This window comes from Nomascus leucogenys, chromosome 20 (assembly GCF_006542625.1).
Source record: "Nomascus leucogenys isolate Asia chromosome 20, Asia_NLE_v1, whole genome shotgun sequence".
Lineage (NCBI taxonomy): Eukaryota > Metazoa > Chordata > Mammalia > Primates > Hylobatidae > Nomascus > Nomascus leucogenys.
Genome location: NC_044400.1, coordinates 67,532,398 through 67,550,426, shown reverse-complemented (window position 1 = coordinate 67,550,426; position 18,029 = coordinate 67,532,398). Strand labels below are relative to the sequence as shown.

The 18,029-nt window shown below is 47.0% G+C and overlaps 1 protein-coding gene across 1 annotated transcript in view; it reads right to left on the bottom strand.

Moving 5' to 3' along the window:
* Positions 1-6,668: 6,668 nt before the first annotated feature.
* The window catches only part of FAM184B (family with sequence similarity 184 member B), a 147,555-nt gene continuing 136,194 nt past the window's right edge, over positions 6,669-18,029 (bottom strand). The window contains exons 13-18 of the mRNA XM_030801156.1: positions 16,642-16,814; positions 13,907-14,053; positions 11,093-11,210; positions 9,568-9,672; positions 8,258-8,457; positions 6,669-7,059 (exon numbers count right to left, since the gene is read on the bottom strand). Of these exons, the coding sequence (XP_030657016.1) occupies positions 6,966-7,059; positions 8,258-8,457; positions 9,568-9,672; positions 11,093-11,210; positions 13,907-14,053; positions 16,642-16,814 (837 nt within the window). The 3' untranslated portion in view covers positions 6,669-6,965. The remainder of the gene's footprint in view (positions 7,060-8,257; positions 8,458-9,567; positions 9,673-11,092; positions 11,211-13,906; positions 14,054-16,641; positions 16,815-18,029) is intronic.

Here is an 18,029-nt window from a genome sequence, read left to right as displayed (position 1 = left end):
TTTTTTTTGCCAGATAACAATTTTTCAATCTTGTCTGTTTGTAAACATTACCTTTTAAGAAACCCTCTGAGCTGCTAACTCTTTCAGGGAGAAAATCACAAGCCATCCTCTGAAGTTCCCCTAGAAACCTGTGGAATGCCCTCGGCTGAGCACTGCCCTGGTACCAGGGAGTGGAGTATTATGTCTTGGAAGAGACTCCTGCTCTGATTGTCGAGGGGTGGGTTCTGGTCTGGCTTGGTGCTTTGACCTTAGGTCTGCCCATAGGCTTCAGGCTTTCGACTTTCAAACAAACATCTGTACCACACACATTCCGTAAATGATTCCATTCAGTCTTCTAGAAGCCTTATAACAGAATCAATATTGTTGTTCCCATTTTCACAGATGGATAATCTGTAAAATAGGGATAAGACTAGGACCTATCCCCCAGGATTATTTTTGCAGATTAAAGAGATGTTGAGGCCGGGTGCTCAACACGCCTGTAATCCCACCACTTTGGGAGGCTGAGGCAGGAGAATCGCTGGAACCCGGGAGATGGAGGTTGTGGTGAGCTGAGATCGTGCCATTGCACTCCAGCCTGGGCTACAGGAATGAAACTCCGTCTCAAAAAAGAAAAAGGAGATGTTGAATGGGAAGTCAGTAGCAAGGGTGCTAGAATGTAGCAAGTAATCTTCAGGTGTTAGTGATTTCTGTTGTTCCGGGAAGAGGAGGGTTATGGAGGAAGATATGGGATTCAGGAGGGTTAAGTGATTTGCCCAAAGTCAAAGAGGTTAGTCTTTAACCTTTGGCAGAAGCAGGATTTGAAATGAATTTTCACACCCCTCTTCCCTGGTCAGTGTGTTGATAACAGCCCACCCACCTGTGGTTCCAGGGTGTTCTTAAGCAGCCAAGGTTGTCTTGGGTGTGGTAGCTCTTTGAAAGGTAGAAAGTTCCACCAAGAAGGCGTTTTTTCTCAAATACTACTTAGCTTCCTTGTCAGGCTCCAAGATGCAGATTGCCTGTGGGCCGTCACTCTCCACGGATAAACCTACTCACATTTTCAGAGAGCCTTTTTTTTTTTTTGGGACAGAGTCTTGCTCTGTCGCCTAGGCTGTAGTGCAGTGGCACAACGGGGTCCCACAGGCAGGTGCTGGGGAAAGGCCCACCCAGCCATCAGGTAGCCTGTGTGTTCTACAAACAGCAGCTGGCAGCACTGTCTCCTGCTGGACATTCCTGCCACCCGACATCAAAGCTGGTGGGTGACCTTTTTAGCCATTTGATATTCCTCCCAGAAGAACCTCTGCCTCCCAGAGGTTTAAGCAGTTCTCCTGCCTCAGCCTCCCAAGTAGCTGGGCTAATTTTTTTTTTTTTTTTTTTGAGATGGAGTCTCTCTGTATCTCCAGGCTAGAGTGCAGTGGTGCGATCTAGACTCACTGCAACCTCTGCCTCCCGGGTTCAAGCAATTTTCCTGCGTCAGCCTCCCGAGTAGCTGTCAGGTGTGCACCACCACACCCAGATAATTTTGTATTTTTAGTAGAGATGGGGTTTCACCATGTTGGCCAGGATGGTCTCGATCTGACCTTGTGATCCACCTGCCTCTGCCTCCCAAAGGGCTGGGATTACAGGTGTGAGCCACTGCGCCCGGCCTTAAAATTTTTGTATTTTTAATGGAGACGGGGTTTCGCCATGTTGGCCAGGCTGGTGTTGAACTCCTGACTTCAAGTGATCTGCCTGCCTCAGCCTCCCAAAGTGCTGGGATTACAGGCATGAGCCACCGTGCCCAGCCCATCTTCTCTTCTTTACTTAAACTTAATTCTTTTTCATGCGTCTTCCCTTCTTTCCTCTTTTCTCCTTTACCCAAGTGTCTTAACTGTTGACATTCCCAAGTGTTTGGTCCTGGGCCTCTAGAGGTTGTGAAGGAGTGCTGCTCAGTCCTCCCTTCAAGAAAGCAGCTTCAAGGAGTTCAATTACAAAAGCTCCTGGCATTGGGGACCTGCCGCCATGTTCCTGCCCAGGACATGCTGGTCCTGGCTGTCACCAAGCACAGTGGAGGTCCAGGTGCTAGGCCATTTCTGCCCGACACAGGACTCCTCTAATGAGCAGTCTGAGGCCGGGCACGGGAGGCTGAGGCAGGAGAATCGCTTGAACCCAGCGGGTGAACGTTGCAGTGAGCCGAGATCAAGCCACTGCACTCCAGCCTGGGTGACAGAGTAAGACTCCATCTCAAAAAAAAAAATAAAAAAAATACTGAGCAGTCTGTTTGGGCGCTTCCATCAGCCTGGCCATGACATCTTTGGAGCTGTCCTGCCCTCTTTTGCCCCAGTGTTCCTTGGCCCACCTGTCAGACCTACATCATAGGCTCTTCCTGTCTTCTGTTTCCTCTCCCCTTTCTCTAACATAGGTGTTTCTCCTGAGAAAGAAAAAACCACCTGTCCCTGACATTCAGAAGCTGACAACACTGTTTGGTCATGTCATTCTCCCGTTGGACATAAACCAACCCCAAAGTTGCTGTCAGGCCATGATAAAATAAACCACTTAATAATTTTGTCTAAGCACGTACAAAGAAAATTCAAGGTCAGTTTACCACTCACAAAATACCAAACATCCTTCTGCTGGTTAAAACGAGTGATAGCTGCTATATATATATATGTGTGTGTGTGTGTAGTGTGTATATATATGTGTATATGTGTGTGTGTGTGTGTAGTGTGTGTATATATATGTGTATATATGTGTGTGTGTGTATATATATATATGCAATTATACCTTTATCCCTACTTAGTCCACCTTCCTATAAATAAGACGTATTGAGATGCTCAATCCTACAGTTGCCCCCACTCTGACAGCATCCAATGGAGTGAATCCTCACTTCCTTGAAATCACCCAACCAGGGCCAAAATCCTAAAAGAGGTTCTTTGTGACACCCTCTGTCTGAGAAGCCCTATGGTTCTCTGTGATGAATAGACCCAACTTGTTCAAATACAGGCATTTCTGGTGGGCTTTGGCTGAAGGCATTCACACCCCCCAGTGAATGTCTTGCATTTCTAATTGTGTCTCGGGGCATGCCTGGTGGAGGACCTGACTGAGACAATTGTGACTGGATGTGGTCTGAGAGCAGGCAGTAGGATGGGGCTTGGGGACTGGCTCACTCACTGCCCAACTGGTAGCAAAACCCATCTGGAGCAGCGTGTGAGGTATGGACAGTCACTTGCACGAGGGGGTGGCCCAGTTGCTGAGGATTCCACCAGTGGTACCCTGGGAAGATATCCCTGTGGAGGGGAATGTGAGGAGTCAAACTGTGGGAGATAAGAGGAGTACTGCACACAAGGACAGTAGAGTGTCAGTTCCCTGCAGAGGGATAGTGAGGAACGGATGAGGTGACTGTGAGTGCCCGGGGCCTCTGTCGTTATCTTGGAGGCGCTGGTAGAAATAATCAAAAACAATACTGAGGCCAGACGTGGTGACTCACACCTGTAATCCCAGCACTTTGGGAGCCTGAGGCAGGCGGATCACTTTGAGGTTAGGAGTTCATGACCAGCCTGGCCAACATGGCGAAACCCTGTCTCTACTAAAAATACAATAATTAGCGTGGTGGCGGGTGCCTGTAGTCCCAGCTACTTGGGAGGCTGAGGCAGGAGAATCGCTTGAACCCCGGAGGCCAAGGTTGCAGTGAGCTGAGATGGTGCCACTGCACCCCAGCTTGGGTGACAGAGCAAGACTCCGTCTCAAAAGCAAACACACAATACTGCATCGTGGGGGTGGAGGTGAGGTGATGGTAAAGATCAGTGCTGCCCTTGGAAATCTGATAGATGCAGTAAGATGGTCCCTATCATAGTTCCATTTAATTTGCCAGCCTCATCTGCAGAATCCAGATGGATCCTGGAGAAAAATTAACCAAGTAGCCTCAGTCACAAATGTTGGGTTGGATATTACATCAATGTTAGAGCAGTTAAGGGCTCAGGTATGTGGTGTGCAGCCATTGACTGGGTGAATCCATTCTTACCTACCCCAATTACAAAACAGTTTGCTTTCATGTGGAACAGATAGTGTTCCTGTCAGTTTTGCTGCAGGAACATGTTAACTCTTCCACCCCTGTCATAATACAGCCTGAAGAGATTTACCATCAAATACTGTTTTTTTCTCTCTCCTAACTTAATCCCGAATTGGATAATTTCTCTTCATCTCCACTGTCACCTCTACGCCATCACTGTCATCTCTAGACCGCTCTGCTCTTGAGAGATGGAATCATTATGCAAACTAAAATAGAATGTTTTATCAAATTGTATTTTTTTGTCAGTAGTGTTAGGGCACAGCAGGTTCATTTACTGCTGGTAAGGGTGTAAATTGTTAGAAACTTTCTGAATGGCAGTTTGGTAATATCAAACAAAAAGCTTAAGTTTGTGTCCTTAAATGCCTTACTTCAATACTCAAGGCATATGGCCTCAAGAAAAAATTATGGAAGCATGCAAAGATTTTGTTAACAAAGATATCATTGCAGGGTAGAATTTAGAAATTTAAGACTGAAAGATCTTTTCAGTCACCTGCAGCAAGAAAGGAGTCAAAACCGATGTATGATCTCAACCAGTAAAATTCTCTCCTTGCCCAGGAATCATGCTTAGTTTAAGGACAGAAATGCAAAGTGTAGCCTGGGAAAGTGTTTCAACACACAAAAATAGAACCACCTGTATGTAGTCTTTTTGAAAGCACAAAATAAAGAGCAGTCCTACATTGTTCACTGCTATGTCCTGAATGTTGATGTCCCTCCCAAAATTCATGTTAGAACCTAATGTCAATGTAATAGTATTAAGAGGTGGGGCTTTTGGGAAGCAGTGGAGTCATGATGGCTTCACCCTCGAGTAGGATAAGTACCCTTACAAAAGAGGCTCAGGGAGGCGCTCTTGCCTCTTCCACCAAGTAAGGACACGTAGCAGGCACCCATCTCTGAGGAATGGACCCTCCCCAGACTCCAGATCTGCTGGTGCCTTGATCTTGGACTTAGCCTCTAGGACCGTGAGTGACATATTTCTATTGTTTATAAATTATCCAGTATAAGTAAGATATTTTATTAGAGCAGCCTGTATGAACTAAGACACTCTAAGCGGGAAACTCACAAAAAATACTTGGTAATGAAAAACAATATGGTGCGTTAATATATGGTGACAAGTGTTTGCATTTAAAAATGTATTGGAGACTTGTTTTGATTAGGCAGTAAATTTACCTTTAATACTTATGTAATCAGCTTTTTTTTTTATTGAGGTTAATGTGAACTGAACTTTCTATTTCCAAGCTGTCTTCATCTAATTTTACCTTTCTGTGGAAAATTAATACAAGTCAACCATTTTTATTGCCCAGTTGTTCAAAGTTTTATTCAAAGAGCAAAGATTTGACAATGCATAGAATTAACATTGGTTTGTGGGCCACCTTCTGGGCCAGCACCAAAGACTGAAAAAATATTTTGCCCCCTAAAAGTTGTATTGAGTCTTGTCAAATCACATTGCTCTGTCAGAAGGTAAGACAAATCATTGTGGACTGAGAGCAAGGTAAGCACTGTGAACAGCCATTCCGGTTCCTTTAATCCACTGGGAATTCATGCAGTGAAGAAGCAACACACCATGAGGCAAATGGCTCAAACCCAAAGACCAGAGGTTCAGGAGATTTTTTTTTTTTTTTTTTTTTTTTTTTTTTAATCTGTAGAGATGGGATCTCACTATTTTGCCCAGGCTGGTCTCGAACTCTTGGGCTCATGCTATCCTCCTACCTCAGCCTTCAAGTAGCTGGGTTTTATTTGGGCTAATTATTTTTTTTGTAGAGATGGAGGTCTTGCCTGTTGCCCAGGCTGGTCTCAAATTCCTGGCCTCAAGTTCTCCTCCCATCTCAGCCTCCCAAAGTTTAGGGATTACAGGCATGAGCCATGTGCCCAGTCTAGAAGATCTTTGACTTCAAAGAACAGATAGTCTAGAGACCTTCACAAATGATCATGTTGGCACTACGGTCATTACACTGAGACCTATAACTGGGCTAGGATTGGTTATTTACAGAAAAACCTTGTGGTACTTAATTGCAGTTCATGTTAATTTATGTTATCTTGCTTAATCCTTGCAAAGCCCTTTTAGAGGTAGGTGTTATCCCATCTATAATCTGCTGCTTGTCTTAGACCAAGGAAGTGAAAATATTCAGTCCAAGCATGCTACCATCCATTTCTGGTAGGTTTGGTTTGTTTTTAGTTGGCTTTCCTGTTTAACTTTTGTCTTCCTATTGAGGTTAGATGTGCATTTTGGAATTGCATCATTTTACATAGAAACAGCTTTCCAGTGGAGTTGACCAGCATCCTAAGGACAAGTACAACCACTTTTAAAGTAGATCATGGAAATCACAAAGTCTGATATTCCACAAAATGGAGTATGATGTTATGGACACTAGAAATACAAGGTATAGGTCATTAGTAACGCTAATAACATTTTCCTATAGATGAGTTTTAATAACACTGGTTTAATGTCAAGATATTTGTAATGAACTGTCACCATGGAACAATATATATATATATTTTTTGGAGACAGGGTCTCCCTCTGTCACCCAGGCTGGTTGGAGTGCAGGAGTTCAAACTTGGCTTACTGCAACCTCTGCCTCCCAGGTTCAAGTGATCCTCCCGCCTCAGTCCCCCGAGTACCTGGGACCACAGGCACACGCCACCATGCCTGGCTAATTTTTGTATATTTTGTAGAGATGGGGTTTCTCCATATTGCCCAGGCTAGTCTCAAATTCCTGGACTCAAGCGATCCATCTGCCTCCCAAAGTGCTGGGATTACAGGCGTGAGCCACTGTTCCTGGCAGAACAGTATGAAGTGTTAATGCCAAAATTTGTTTTAGCTATCATATATAAATCATCTTACAAGCATATTATTTGGTTGGTTGGTGTTAGTTCATTCCTTCAATCAGATGATTTAAAAGAAATGTTTTTCAAGTATCCTCTGTGATGTATCCCAAAGGTTAGCTTAGAAAGAAAAGTACTTGGTGAACCATTCCTGGTGCGGAGAGCCCTGTTTCTGCTGGGCTTCTTTGGCTTGGGCCGTTTCACCATCTGGGGTCCTAAAAACAAAAAAAGGTTTTTTATATGGTTTTGAAAATTATGCAAGAAACAGCTTAATACCCCACCATCTTGTCAGGGAAAGATAACTGCTTGTTTACTCTTCAAAAATACCCGAATGGGACTGGCCAACGGTAGTAGTGGGAAACAGATTGCAAGGGATGGGGCTGGGGAGGGAGTACCTGACCCTCATTTTGAAAACAGAAGTGTCACCACTGTTTGGTTCTCCATTGTTCCTTTGAGACTTAGTGGTTGTAGCTCTGATAATGCAGGATTAACCAAACCTACAGGTTAAGAGACTTTATTTTTATTTTTTGAGAAAGAGTCTCCCTCTGTCATCCAGGCTGGAGTGCAGTGGCATGATCTCGGCTCACTGCAACCTCCAGCCTCCTGGGTTCAAGCAATCATTGTGCCTCAGCCTCCCGGGGAGCTAGAATTACAAGTGCACACCACCACACCCAGCTAATTTTTGTATTTTTTGTAGAGATGGGTTTCACCATGTTGCCCAGGCTGGTCTCGAACTCCTGACCTTAGGTGATCCACCCACCTCCACCTCCCAAAGTGCCGGGATTACAGGCGTGAGCCACCAAGCCTGGCCTGATTAAGAGACTTTAGAATTCCAAGGTGATACAGTAAATCTTGAGGAATAATGTTAGTAATAATACCAAAACTATATTGAAGATTTTTGTGCCAAGTCCTGTGCTAAGCACATCCTATGGATTAATTCCTTTAGTCTGACATCAGTCTGATGAGCTAGGTGCTGTATTATCTTAATTTTAGAGGCAAGGTATATGGAGACCTGGAGAGGTCAAGTGACCTGTCCAAGGCCACACAGCTAAGAATGAGGAAGACTGTAATTTGAATTCAGACCTCCAGGCCAGATGGAGTCCACCTTTTGTATAACCCATGCTGAAGTTTTCAGGTAAGTGATTCAGTGTCCCTTGTCTAATCATCCAGAAAAAAGGCCTTCTGGAATTTGGTACCAGGAATAGTACCCCTTCCAAAGAATGACATAATTCCCTTCTCTTACACAGTCTTTCCCTTTTGGCTAAATTACCATTTTTCCAAGGCAGGGCTTGTTTTGCTACTCTTTATATCGCCCAAATGCCAGGTACTTAGCAGGTGCCAGAAAGAATCCTACTTCCCCTCTTATCTACGGGGAAATAGAATAAGCGCCTCTGTCCCCAACATCCCCCAAACCTTGTGGCAGTTTTTGCATCTGTAGACTGGTTGGGTTTGTAGGTCCGGCCACAGCTGGGGCTTGGGTCCAAGCTGGGTGACTTAGTTATTGGAGGGGCATTAATCCTGGAACTCAGATCGCCACTCAGAAAGTTCTTTGCATAGGAGGCGAGGTTTGGCACGCTGACCACGCGGCTGGGCACGTCCTCCACCTTCTTTTTCTGTTTGTATTAATGGACAGGTTAGTGCAATGCAATGCAAAAAAACAAAGCATTATTGTAAAAGCAAATAATGCTCACCCAATCAAAATTGTATCAGAGAAGAAGCAACAATTTCATTTATACACTTACATGCTATTTTTTAAAGCACTTTTCCCTCCAATCTTCATTTTGTATTATAAATAAATATGTATGTTCACAGCCTCTTAACCAAAACTTCTGGAGATGGATGTGTTTTGCAACTCAATTTTGTTTAAGATTTTAGAAGGTCATAGAACACCCCCAGCAGGGGATGGGCCCACCCTAGCCTCAAATGCATTCACATTTCTGGAGTGAAACTTACATTTTGTCACACTGAGGGATACATAAAAACTACACGAGATCACATTAGTTAGGTCACAAGTGTATTGTCCCATGAACTATTTTTAAAAATACTATTTTTGTTTTTAAGATGTAGTCTTGCTCTGTTGCCCAAGCTGGAGTGCAGTGGTGTGATCTCAGCTCACTGCAACCTCTGCCTCCTGGGTTCAAGCGATTCTCCTACCTTGGCCTCCTGAGTAGCTGGGATTACAGGCATCTGCCACCATGCCCAGCTAATTTTTGTATTTTTAATAGGGTTTCACCATGTTGGCCAGGCTGGTCTTGAAATCCTGACCTCAAGTGATCCACCCACCTCAGCCTCCCAAAGTGCTGGGATTACAGGTGTGAGCCATTGCACCCAGCCAAAAATACTATTTTTTAAGAGCCTTTAGGATTTTGTGATAGTAGATAAGATAATTGGATGTGAATATGCTCATTGTGAAAAATTGCAAAAATATGTACAGAAATAGTTAAGTGGAAGATTCTTACTCTTCTTCTCCCTCCCATCACCTAGATAGAGCTATTCTTAATACTGACACACATTTATTCTAGAAAATTTGGAAAATACAAAATCCCATAAAAAATAATCACACAATCCACCCAGCCAGATATAAACATGTGGGTTTTTTGTTTTTTTTTTTTTAGTGAATATTTTTCTGAGCGTACCAGCCCGTAAATAACCTGTGGTTACCTTTAAGAAAAATGAAACCAATGGAATTGTGTAATGCATTAAAACCAGTAGAACCAATTTACCTTCATGGAAGGGGTCAAATATCCCGGGTGAGGATTGAAAGAGAAAGACCGATTCCGGTGGGACATGGCACTGGGGAATGCTGCATAGTGAAATCTTCTCTCTTCCTAGAAAACCAATACAACTGAGTCTAAATGAGGCTAACCACACAGCATTGGGTTTGACTTGAAGGAAGATGGCTGTGAGGGCAGAATAGAAAGAGAAGGAAAGTCCAGGGGAGGAAGGGGAAGTCAGTGGGAAGCTACCAGGCACTGAAGCTTTTGAGGAAGCACCTTTGCTCTTTTTATGTCCCCAGCCCCTCTTGAAAAGGGCAAGCTGATGCCTTAGGAAATTGGAAATTCAACTGTTCTTAGCATGTGAGGGTAACCTACTGCAGAAAGTTAGTAATTAAGGCAAAGAAAGAAAACCCCCAGGTATGCAGAGGATTTTGCCTTCTTTCTTCCTCTGTATTTTGTTTGACATTTGTGTTGTCTAACATATACAAACGTAGAGAGGGTAATGAAATCCATCCCCACTTTACCTGTAATAACTATATGGCCAGTCTTGTTTGTGTGTATCATTTTCCACTTTTTTCTCTCCTGCTGTATTACTAAATTCCAGTTATTACATAATTTTTCTCTGTAAAAACATCAATATGTATTTCTAAGAAATAAGGATTACTTCAAAAAAAAAAAAAAAACCCCAGGATACCTTTGTTCACACGTAGCAAATGAACAATAATTCCTTATCAACGTCACCTAATTTTCAAAGCACAGGGAGATACAGAAGTGAGGCAGGTGGGCAGGAGCAGAAATGACCAGCAGGCCTTGGCTGGATACTGAATCAGAGGGAGCTGGGTTCTTTTCAAGGGGCCTAGGGAGTGGCTTTGCTAAGTAGAAAACAGGTGGTCATTTTTACAAAAAGATCAACAATAAAAACACTTACTGATTCTACTACAATTCAAACCTAAGCCATTCTAGATTTTCTCAAATTCCCTAAGTTAAAAAACGAGTATTAACATGGGGCAAATGCTGTTGGACTTGGGAGTAAAGTGATTTTTTTTTGCCTTCTATTTTCCTGTATTAATTTTTTAGTGAGTTTGTCTTCTTTAATAATAGAAAAGAAAGGATTTTTTTTTTCTTTGAGACAGTCTTGCTCTGTTGCCCAGACTGGGATGCAGTGGTGCTGTGTTGGCTCACTGCAACCTCTGTCTCTCGGGTTCAAGTGATTCTCCTGCCTCAGCCTTCCTAGAAGCTGGAATTACAAGTGCCCATAACCACACCCAGCTAATTTTTGTATTTTTAGTAGAGATGGGGTTTCAACATGTTGGCCAGGCTGGTCCCAAACTCTTGACCTCAAGTGATCCACCCGCCTCCGCCTCCGAAAGTGCTGGGATTACAGGCTTGAGCCGCTGCGCCCGGCAAGAATGGATTTTTTATAAGACGTTAGGGCACCTAGAGAAATGCTGGGTGCAAGTGAACGCCCCTCCCGGGGGAACCCGCAGTGCCCGGCCAGGTACGTGGCCGAGGTGCCCCCTGACCGCCTCACCGTGAGCTGCTTGATGATGTCCTCTCTCTCCTTCAGGCGGGTCTGCAGGCGGCCTATGAGCTGAAGGTCCTCAGGCCTGGACGCTCCCTTCCCTGGCTTCTCTCCGGAATCTTTCAGCCTGTTCCAAGCAGGCATGCAGTTAAGTCCCCCTTACAGCAATTACTCAACAAAGAGGGAGAACAAGTGCACACGATGGGAATGCCATTCTGTGTTCAGCCCGGCCAGGGAGGCCCAGATAGCAGAGGCTTGCCCAGGGCCCCTCGGGGAGATGGCTTGCAGAACCCAGGATCCCAGCTCTGTCAGGTCCCCTGAGGCTGCAGGGCCAGGAAGCAAAGGTCCGTGTGTGCACATAGATGCTGCACTCAGCGGGCCTTCAAGAGCCGGGGATGCTGCTGGGAGAACAGCCCAGGGCAGGAAAATGCCCCGTAGGTTCTCTTAATGCTCTGGCGCCATCTGCTGGCGGACACAGAGCGCGGCCAGTGGCCAGTACCCATGGCTTTTTTTTTTTTTTTTTTTTTTTTTTTTTTGGGAGACGGAGTCTCCCTCTGTCGCCCAGGCTGCAGTGCAATGGCGCGATCTGATCTCGGCTCTCTGCAATCTCTGCCTCCCTGGTTCAAGCGATTCTTGTGCCTCACAACCTCCTGAGCAGCTGGGACTACAGGCGCATGCCACCGTGCCAGGGAAATTTTTGTATTTTTAGAAGAGACGGGGTTTCACTATGTTGGCCAGGCTTGTCTGGAATTCCTGACCTCGTGATCCGCCCTCCTGGGCCTCCCAAAGTGCTGGGATTACAGGCGTGAGCCACCGCGCCCGGCCTCCACTGCTTTTTCAGCGTGAAGCCAGAGAAGAGTAACTGGGTGGTGAGGAGAGGAGGGCTGGGGATGCAGATAATCTACTGACTGGAGTTGATAAGAGCCCAGGGCTTTGGGTGACATGACCCGGCTCTAATACTGGCTCTTCTTTTTTCTAGATATGTGACCTTGGGCATCATTTCACCTGTGTGTGGGCCTCAGTTCCCTCTCCTTTAAAATGGGCATGAAACTGGGTGGTTGTGAGAATTCAATGTGATAATGGGAGCCTGGCATATAGTAAGTGCCCCTTAGACTGTAGCTGGTAAAACCTTTCCTGCTGGCTTTTGGATGATTTGCTTTGTATTGGAGACACTGTAGAAGTTTTTAAGAGCTCAGGCTAAAGGTCAGACAGGTGACATTTAAACTGAATTAATGCTGCCTGACCTTGGGCAAGTGGCTTCACCTGTTTGGACCTGGCTTGCTGCCATCACATCCTAAATGGTCTTCTTGCTAGTCACCCCCTCCCCGTTTCTTCTCAGCAGTCAGTAGTGACCCTGTTAAAAGGCAAGTCAGGCCATGTCACTCCTGCCCAATACCCTGTGATGGCTTCCCAGGGCACTCTGAACACATCCAAACTCCTTCCCATCAGGGCAGGGGTCCCTTCACCCAGCCCCTCTCCTCCCACTCACCATCCGTCTCACTCTGTTCAGCCACACAAGCCTTTGGGCTGTTTTCAGGAGCATGAAGCAGGCCCAGGGCCCTTGCACCTGCTGTTCCATCTGCTTCAAATGCTCTTCCTCCAGATGCCTCAGGAGTGCCCTCACCTCCTTGTACTTAAACATCACCTCCTCACAGAGGCCTTCTTTTGCCCACCCTTGCCACTCCCAATCCTGTCTTCCAGCACTTTCACTGCCTGGTATGATGTTAACTGTTTGCTTTTTTTTTTTTCCTTTTGTTTTTGAGACAGAGTCTATTTTGTTTGGTTTTGTTTTGAGACAGAGTCTCTCTCTCTTTGTAGCCCAGGCTGGAGTGCAGGGGTGCAATCACAGATCACTGCAACCTCAACCTCCTGAGCTCAGACGATCCTCCCACCTCAGCCTCCCAAGTAGCTGGGACTATAGGCACACACCACCATGCCCAGCAATTTTTTTTTTCTTGTATTCTTTGTAGAGACGGAGTTTCACAATGTTGCCCAGGCTGGTCTCGAACTCCTGGGCTCAAGCCTCAGCCATGCAAAGTGCTAGGATTACAGGCATGAGCCACCAAGCACAGCCTGTTTGCTTATTTCTTATCCGAATTCTCAGCAGAATTTGTGAGCCTGTGAGAGCAGTCTTTGTTTTGTTCCCTGCTATAACTCCAGAGCCTAAAGCAGTGCTGGGCATACAATGAGTCCTTAACAAATATTTGTTGAATGAATAAATGCAATATGTATGCATGAGGGACCAGTGGGAATAACAATTCTAATTGAGCAGCCCTCATCCTTCTGATTTCTTCCAAGTGTGAAGGTTAAACCAATGCTCCTCCTCACAGATTCCCACTGCCCTGCAGAAAAGGGGAACATAGCCTCATAAAATGAAGGGAGACTGATGAGCCCCTGGCTAGTTCCCCCCACCACACCCCCGCTCCTGCCCTGAACTTGCCCTGTTGCTGAAGCTGGAGTGCAGGGGCCTGATCTCCGTTCACTGAAAGCTCTGCCTCCTGGGCTCAAGTGATCCTCCTGCCTCAGCCTCCAGGGTAGCTGGGATTACAGGCGTGTGCCACCACACCTGGCTAATTTTGTATTTTCAGTAGAGACGGGGTTTCGCCATGTTGGCCAGGCTGGTCTCCAACTCCTGAGCTTAAGTGATCCATCTGCCTCAGCCTCCCAAAGTGCTGGGATTCCAGGCGTGAGCCACCGTGCCTGGCCAGAACCCAGGACTTTGAATTTGAAAACCAGGAAATCCCAGGGTCACTGGGGTGAGTTGGCCACCCTACTGAATGGTAAATTTGCAAGACCCTCCCTGGGGCCCGAGGCCTCACTTACTCGGCTTCCAGGGCAGCCAGCCGGGCCTGGAGCTGGGCCTGGGCACTACTGAAATCTGCCACCATGGCCTGCATCTCCTTCCGGTGTTCCTGGCGGAGTGTCTCCACCTCCCTGGCGTGCTGGGTTTGCTGAGTCTCCTCCAGCAACCTGTGGTGGATGAAAGCACAGCCAGGCTTGCCCAGCTCCGGGGACAGCACCCCTTGGGCTCTGGGGTTTATTTCCCTCGTTGCTGCCCAGTTTGGGAGATCTGGGTGGGGAGAAATTGTGATCTGAGGACACCTGTGGGAAGAAGAGCTGAAGTCTCTGAGTTGTGGGGTCCAGGACAAACCCCCACTATGGGACCCCTTTTCAGCACCCTCCCATCTCAGAAGGAGAAACCTGAGCATGGGGACAGACTTTAGGTGGAAGCGATGGAGAGCAGCCCTGCAGGGGAGCCCCAGAAAACACACTCTTCACTTGGGGCAGGCGGGGAGGCAGGAGGCTGAGATTCTCTATCAGTATGGCCTGAACGCTGGGACTCAGACCTGGGAGACCAGGTCTTCCCTGAGACAGAGTCTTGCACCTGTTGCTCAGGGTGGAGTGCAATGGCGCGATCTCAGCTCACTGCAACCTTCGCCTCCCGGGTTCAAGCAGTTCTTCTGCCTCAGCCTCCCAAGTGGCTGGGATTACAGGCGCCCACCACCAGGCCCAGCCAATTTTTTGTATTTTTAGTAAAGACGGGGGTTTCACCATGTTGGCCAGGCTAGTCTCGAACTCCTGACCTCGGGTGATCCACGTGCCTCAGCCTCCCAGAGTGCTGGGATTACAGGCATGAGCCACCACGCCTGGCCACTCCCTGAATCTTCATCCCTCACCTTTATCAAAAGAAGTGGCTATGAAAATTAAATTGGGCTGGGTGCGGTGGCTCACACCTGTAATCCCAGCACTTTGGGAGGCCAAGGCGGGAGGATCACGAGGACAGGAGTTCGAGACCAGCCTGACTAACATGGTGAAACCCCGTCTCTACTAAAAATACAAAAAAAAAAATTAGCTGGGCGTGGTGGTGCCCGCTTGTAATCCCAGCTACTTAGGAGGCTGAGGCAGAAGAATCACTTGAACCCGGGAGGTGGAGGTTGCAGTGAGCCGAGATCACACCACTGCACTGCAGCCTGGGCAAAAGAGCGAGACTCTGTCTCAAAAAAAAGAAAAGAAAAGAAAAAATTAAATGAACAAGCACAGTCAAGGCTCAAAGCAATTTTGGGCCAACACAACAGGGTTCAATGTACACAGTTGACAAATATTAAGAAAAAAGAAATCCTCCAGACATTAAAATGACAGAAAATTATGAGCAATTTTATGATTGGCATTAAGACATTCAAAAACTTAGATGAAGTAGACGAATTCTTTGAAAGATACAAACTGCTAAAGCTCACTTAAGAAATAGATAATATGAAATATCCTATTTCTTTAAAGAAATTGAATTTGTATTTAAAACTTTCCAACAAGAGGATAAAAGGCTCTGAGTTCAGGATTGATGATAGGTTTTTCACTTCTACAATTAACCAAGCGTTTCATTCATGCTAGGGACATCCCAAGCCTCCTGCACACATTCCACTGCACTCTAAAACAGCCCTGACAGGCCAGGTTTTTTGTTTTGTTTGTTTTGTTTTTTGAGACAGATTGTGGCTCTGCCGCCCAGGCTGAAGTGCAGTGGCCCGATCTCAACTCACTGCAACCTCCACCTCCCAGGCTCAAGCAATCCCCCCTCCCCAACCTCCCGAGTAGCCGGGACTACAGGCACACATCACCACGCTTGGCTACTTTTTGCATTTTTAGTAGAGACGGGGTTTCACTATGTTGCCCAGGCTGGTCTTGAACTCCTGACCTCAGGTGATCTGCCTGCCTCGGCCTCCCAAAGTACTGATATTACAGGCGTGAGCTACCACGCCAGCCAAGGCTGGAGTCTTATCCCCATTTTCCAGAGGACTCAGTCTGGGAGAGGTCAGCTGACTCACCCAACCTCACACAGCTAATTAAGAGAGCACAGCTAGTTAAGAAGACACCGCATGGTCTGAACTATTCCACCACACCGTCTCCGTAAGGTTGGATTTGATATTTGATGACACTTTTGGTCCAATTCGCAGTCTCATAAATGCCCTGATTTGCAGGGAAACAAACAGGACTCCCTCTTTTTTTTTTTTTTTTTTGAGACGGAGTCGTGCATTGTCACCCAGGCTGGAGTGCAATGGCGCGATCTCGGCTCACTGCAACCTCCTCCTCCCGAGTTCACGCGATTTTCCTGTCTCAGCCTCCCAAATAACTGGGATTACAGGCACACACCACCACGCCCGGCTACTTTTTTTTTTTGTATTTTCAGTGGAGACAGGGTTTCACCATGTTGTCCAGGCTGGTCTCGAATTCCTGACCTCGTGATCTGCCCGCCTCTGCCAACCAAAGTGCTGGGATTAACAGGCGTGAGCCACCGCGCCCAGCCAAACTCCCTCTTTTATTTCAAGGCACTTCCTCTGCGGTTTTGAGATACAGAATTTCTGGAGCTCTGGGACTTTTCATGGGTCAGAGGAGTAACATCTGTGAAATGCTGGCACATTAAGTGTCTAGTGTCTTGTGGGGCAGTATGCTGAGGGAGGGACCCATTTCAGGTCTCAGGCTCAGCAAGCCACAGTAGGGGGAAGGAAGGAAGCTGGGGGGGGGGGGTGGAGGGCCGGGGGGGGGGTGGGGGGCGCCGGGTCACCCACCTGCGCTGGTCGCGGAGCTGCTGCGCCTCCTGCTGATGCTGCTCCACCTCCGCGCGCAGCCGCCGCACCGCGTCCTGGAGCTGCGCGTTCTCCTCCCAGAGCCCGCATCCCTCGCCGGAACCCTGCCCAGCAGCGCCCGGTGGGGAGCCGGCCTGGCCCGGGCCGCCCCGCTCCTGAGGAAGGCAACCAGGAGAGGTGTTTTCAGGAGGCGCAGAGGCGGACAAGGCAGAAAGGGCCAGAGATGTGCTGCGGCGAGATGGAGACCCACTGGCGCCCCGCCCAGGCTGGAGCCTGAGGCAGGCTCCTGGGTCCCCTGCAGGGACTCCCATCTAGTCTCTTAAAACCAAACACCGCAGGTGGGAATTGAACAATGAGAACTCATGGACACAGGAAGGGGAACATCACACTCCGGGGACTGTTGTGGGGTTGGGGGAGGGGAGAGGGATAGCATTAGGAGATATACCTAATGCTAAATGACGAGTTAATGGGTGCAGGAAATCAACATGGCACATGGATACATATGTAACAAACCTGCACATTGTGCACATGTACCCTAAAACCTAAAGTATAATTAAAAAAAAAATTAAAAAAAATTCCTGCTTTGGGAGTTGGCCAAATCTGGCCCTTAGAGTTTAATAAAACTGCTGAGCCAAGAATGGGGCTTGCATCCAAATGAACACCAACCACACTCCACACTCCACCTGGCAGGGTGCCCTCCATGCCTGCCTCAGTGAAGTCTTCCCTCCGTGAAGTTAAGTGTTCAGTGAAGTGACACTGCCTCAGTGAAGTCTTCCCTACCTCTCAGGGGGAACTGATAAGCTTTCTCTAATACCACCAAATCTTGCTAACTCTGGCTCTGTAAGGGGTGACACTGAAGAGAGTATGTGTCCATGCTGGTTTCCTTGGCTAGATTGGGAGCTATTCCTCTCTTCATCTTTCCAACCCTGTAGCACCTAGCCTGGTGTATTCCATAGGTGCCACGTGAATGCTTGCTAAACAAAATTTTGCTAGAATGTCAATAGTTCAGGTAGAAACACAAAGATTGCTGTCCAACAGCAAATGGAGTCAGATTTAATCTGTGATTAGTGAATGTTCCAGTTTTCAAATTCACTCTAACATGCCTGACCACTTGTGCATGTATCAGTTCACTGCACACAGTAATTGCACAGCTGTGCATGGGGAGAATCTGTGGCCCAGGCCCCATGTCTCTGCCTTCCTGCCCTGGGGTTGGCATGGTGTGGGATGCCTGTGGGCACCCACTTGGCACTCTCACATGCATAGCCTGGAAGAGCAAGAGCAGGGGGGTTACTGCTCTGTGGGGACAATTCTTGACCAATGGAGGACAGAAACAGATGGAAAAATGCATTCCCTTCTTGGGTCTCTGGGTG